The 5251-nt window shown below is 40.2% G+C and overlaps 1 protein-coding gene across 6 annotated transcripts in view; it reads left to right on the plus strand.

Moving 5' to 3' along the window:
* Positions 1-5251, plus strand: part of wdr37 (WD repeat domain 37) — a 32722-nt gene extending 27471 nt beyond the window's left edge. For 5 of the 6 annotated variants that reach the window (XM_020608871.1, XM_020608870.1, XM_020608869.1 and 2 more), the window contains 3 exons: positions 566-700; positions 1163-1277; positions 2988-5251. In XM_020608871.1, the coding sequence (XP_020464527.1) occupies positions 566-700; positions 1163-1277; positions 2988-3119 (382 nt within the window). In that variant the 3' untranslated portion in view covers positions 3120-5251. The remainder of the gene's footprint in view (positions 1-565; positions 701-1162; positions 1278-2987) is intronic. The other variant, XR_002275591.1, reaches the window with a different exon arrangement.

Genomic DNA, 5251 nt, shown 5'->3' on the forward strand with positions numbered 1-5251 from the left:
ACCCTCACAGGAGCGAGGTAACATCCAGTAATAAATTGAAAATATTAAGTCTGTTAAATGAATGGCTGCACTCTGGAGCAGTGAGAGTACCACCTTCTTTACTGTGTTGAAGCACTGGGTAACTAGTTGTTTCTCAGTTAGTGTGGAGAGAGGTCTTCTATGCATCCAGAGTTCCCTCATATCAGATCCAGGTTCTCATCTCTTGCCCATGAATGATTTGCTCCAGTAGGCTCCTTATTGGCAGATAAGGCAGCATAAAACACAGCTATATGTGGTCTTGGCAGCACAGAATCAAGTGGTGTCAGCTGTGTCATCAGATTCCTAACTACGGAATCTAATGTCTAAATTTTAAAACTGTATAAGCCAATCAGTTTACCAAGGTGTTAAAATTCATGTATTCTCTCCTCTCAAATTAGCTCTCTACATTGCATTTGAGTTGCTTTGTGGAGAGCCATGTAAATGTCCTTAATATGATGCAGTTGTCGTTACAGTTTGAAGACACAATGGAGAGACAGTATTATTTCCTTAGTGACAACTATCTTCTGTGTGTGTCTGTGTTGTGCAGCACTGTGACGGCAGCAGTGTTCACGGTTGGCGACAACGTGGTTTCAGGGAGTGACGACCGCACGGTCAAGGTGTGGGATTTGAAGAACATGAGGTCGCCTATAGCAACCATCCGCACGGACTCAGCTGTGAACAGGTAGGTGGACTCCACACAGAGAAATGAGCTGTCAAAGCTCTTCTCAAACCATCATGACACTGAATATTTACACATTTTACACCCAAACTTATGAACATTATATAGAGTATTATTGGGACCTGTCTAAGGAAACGGGATTGTTGTTACATATTTTCTTAAAGTAAAGCTGTTCTGCTGTCAGGCACAGTTAAATGAACATAAATTTCACTTTTAAAGCCACAAGAAGTCCTTTAAAATGATAACAAAAACAATGGATAAGGACTATATTTACGAAATAGAAAGGGAAGGGTGGCAAAGTGAATGAGTTTTGAGCTGCACAAAATGGATATGGTATGGTTACCAGTTCTTTTCAGTGACATGCAAGTCATACTGTTGTGATGCACAGGGCCTTAGGAGAGTTTGCTCAGGTGAATGAACCCAGCCTGACCCTGATTCAAAGTGACCTTAGATGTGATCTTTCAGGATAAGCGTCTCTACTAACCAGAGGATCATCGCCCTGCCGCATGACAATCGACTAGTCCGACTGTTTGACATGAACGGAATGAGGCTGGCCAGACTTCCACGCAGCAACAGAATGGTAAGGAAGTGGGGAAAAAGTTAAAAGGAATGTGTGTACAGGGCATCCTCGGTTCAATGGGCTTAAATTAGCTTTTTAAATTTAAGGGCAAGCGGTGTACCTGTGTGTTACTGACACAAAACTAACTAAAGTGAGAGTTCTCTGCCACATTGGGTGCATTCCATAACCCAGCCAAAACCAAGCATGGTGCTGGTTTGTGCCTACCTAAGTCAACAGCTTAGGCCACATTAAGATAGACATTTGCCCTACGTGGTTTTGGTGAAGCCCCTCATGTTGCTAGTTACCTTTTTATCTGGGAGCTTTGTGACATTGTTCAATGAAAAATATGTATTTAATGTTTTCACTTTGTGCAACTCAAAAGCTGAGTCTTTGGTTTGCTGAATAGCCTGTGAAAGGATGGATGTGTGGCCAACATGCAGATTATGGCTTGTTCAGACTGATACCCAGGTCATTTTGTGATAGACCCTCCTCAACCAAGACGGCCCCTGCTAGTTTTCTCAAATTACCATCCATGATTGTATTTATTTAATTAAAAGTTTTAATTGCTTTTAGTTTTATTTCATGTATTTACTTTATTTCTCTTTCTTTATTCCCCCCTTTTTTTTAATTTATTACCAGACTACATATAGAGTTGGACATACCCACACAACACACCATCACACACAAACCGCATGTACACTTTCCCTGCATTGTTCCGGAAATGTCCGTTATCCATGTTCAGTGTTTTGTCTGAGTGGGATAAGTGAAAGAGCAGCACCCTCATCAGCACCGCTGTGGTGTTCCTGAGTAAGGCCCTTAACCCCAGCGACTCCAGCTAAGCTGCTCAATGGGAAGGCAGGTTAGACTGTGGTTGTACTGGGCAGCTTCCAGATGTGAATGTGTGTAACTTTGAATGTGATCAGGGTGTTCCTGCAGAAGAGAGTTAACCTGTCAGAGAAACCCTCCTGACTAAATAAAGGTTAATCAAAACGTGCAGCCTGCACTTCATTTAAGAGAGTTTTAATAAACAGCCAAGGTTCTTGCTGTTGGCATCTTTGTGTAGATGACACTTCTTGTTCACCTTCAGATGTTTGTATTCTTCTAGTTTTGTGCCAGTCATATAATCGACATGTCATCAGTGCCCACTAGATCAGTGTGAATTCTCCAGACAGTAATCCTCTCTGTTAATGTGTGGGCTCACTTGGACTTTACACGGCCTTTGTACATGGGACCTGGCAGGGTAAAGTCTGTGTAATGTCTGGTGTAACTGATTCACACATAGGCAGTCACACACAGAGCTCTTCTGGGTAATGTCTAGATAGGTTGGGGTTGTAGTGGATGTCTGGAAAGGTCTTTTGTGTGAGATGCAGTTCAGTTGGATGTAATTATTATGCAGTTATTTAACTTTTTAAAGTCTTTGCCTTAGGTAGTGGAGGTCAAGATTGGCAGAAGTGGTGATATAGTCACACACTCAAGTATTTTAGTTCACTAGATACATATATGATATGAGCATTGAAGTAGTTATATTCTGGTGCCTTCATATAGGGGAAGCTACTCAAGTCTAAACAGTTAGGCAAAGTGAAAAGAGTCATTTTATCTAGGATTGGTTGTAATGTCCAGCCCAATGCAGTTTAGCCCAATAAACATTTTGGTTACTACATTTGAATAGTTTTGTATGAGATTTTGTTTTACAGAGATGCATATAAATATTGGAAAAACACATGTGTGCAGGGACACAGGCGTATGGTGTGTTGTACAGCGTGGAACGATGAGAACCAATTGTGCAACCTGTTCACCTGCGGCTTCGACCGACAGGCCATCAGCTGGAACATCAACATCCCTGCACTGCTGCAGGAGAAATGATGCCACTGACACACACAAACACACATAATAACACATGGTGAAACAGGAAGACTCATCAAAATCCATCCATATAGGTATATACAATACTGTACAACTAAACACTGTAATCTGTGGCCTCATACATGCTAATATGATTATTTATCCTGTGAAACAGTTGAGTTTCAGCACATTCCAGCAGCTGAGCTGAATGTGTGACAATGGTATTTATTATCACATTTACTGTATGTTACTTTTGCAGATGCAGCTGTTTGCTACACTGTTGGGTAAGAACATATACACCCAGACGAGTTATTCTGCCATGTGCAGCTGAAGCCAGTGCAGTGATTTTTTTTTTTCTTTCAGGATATCTCCTCTTTTTAACTTTAAAGTGTGTATGAGGTCATGGAGCCTGTCTACTGTATTTGACCGTTCCACCTATTTAGCATGAATTATAACATGGCCAGGCTGATCTGTTCACCTGTTCTGTTTAGATTTGACCCCCCAGCCCCAGGCTGCTGATGTTTAGTTACTGCTGAATGGCTGCTCTTGCATGTAGATAAACGTGGTTTGTGATGTACACTTGTAAAGTTGTGAGGGAATAGTTCTAAGGTAAAATATGGTATAAAGACTTTATTTATAAGTGATGTTGTGACCTAACAAAGCGACCTGTGTTGCAGGTTGTTGCTTGGTAATGAGTTAGTTTCTCACAGTTACCCACCTTTTCAGGGTGGAGCTGGAGGAGACGATGCACTTCTGTGAAATGTTTTAACCTGGATTATATTTTTATCATGGAGCAAAATGTATCCTAATCAGGTCTGCTAGCTGACTTGTGATGGGATCTGCTGTCCTGACTGAAAGTTTCCTAGAGATTTCAGTCCTTGCTTGTTACTTTTTGATGCTTTCAGTTCACAACCAGCCTGCATCTTTCCAGATGTTCTTGTCAATATTTCAAAAGTATGATGCTGTAACTCTGCCTAGTTCCACATTTACAGTAGGATTAAATTTTTATTAAGTTTTATTCTGCCTTTCTGTCAGGAGGAAACATATTAAGAGTATAGCAATAATGGGGAAAAGACTGCACATATGAAATCTGTGATATACATGATCATAGTGTAGTGTTTCCTGGTTAGGTCATCATAATCTGCCCCCATATGTTCTGACTAGTGTTGCTGTAATGTGATTACTTCCATTGAACTTGCTGGTTGCTGGTCATCTCTGTGTTTCAGTAACAGTGAATATGAAGGAATAGTGTTTGCACTTTGCATCGAACCTTTAGCCTCATATGAACTCTCGCACCTTTTTGTTATAGATGAGAAGTGTGCTTTTTCCAAAATACAGAAGCAATAGCAATGTTTCTGGTGCTCAGAGTGAAACCCATTTTTTTTCTTGGAAATCAGTTAATATGACTCAGAACACAGTGACTCTCAGTTCGAGACTTAAACATTAGCTTGTGTGGAAGAGAGCTTGACCAGAATCCAAGAAACTTTGTCACGCTTGTGCAATACCCTAAACACAAAGTCATGCTGTAGGTTTTGATTGTTCAGGTGTGTAACTTATTTCAGTGCTGTAAATCTCATAAAACGGTTTATTGTACTAGTGTGACAGGTATAAATGTAGCTCATTGTACAACCCAAAAGTTGGCTTCAAGACACTTTGTTGCTGTTTCTACCAACAACAGAACTAGGATGGATTTTGAAGTAGCTCAACCTAAAGATTTTAATAAACTCATTGAGATGCCTTACCTTAGCAATGAAGATGGTGCATTAACCTTATCCTTCTGAGCATCGATACCCTTTTGCAAATGCTTGTTAAATAACTAATTGTGTTCCACTGCATAGTACAGATAGGATTTTTATTCCTCTTTCATTCAGGGAACTCAATCTTGTGCCCACTGGTTTCAGTGTCTTTTTAATCTGCAGGTAGGGAGTCTGATTTTTGCACCACATAGGAATTCTTATTCAAAGGAAATATGATTTTGGATCGATACATTAAATTACCACATGCCAGATTAGAGGGGTAAAAAATGGATAGGCTTTACTTCATTGTAGCAAATCATATTCACCTCAGACTTCATTATATGATCTACTTTGCATACTTTATTGTAACAAGTTTGCAAACTCTGACACTTTACAATAAAATGTGTGATTTCCTTT

Source organism: Monopterus albus, unplaced genomic scaffold (assembly GCF_001952655.1).
Source record: "Monopterus albus unplaced genomic scaffold, M_albus_1.0 scaffold96.1, whole genome shotgun sequence".
Classification (NCBI taxonomy): domain Eukaryota; kingdom Metazoa; phylum Chordata; class Actinopteri; order Synbranchiformes; family Synbranchidae; genus Monopterus; species Monopterus albus.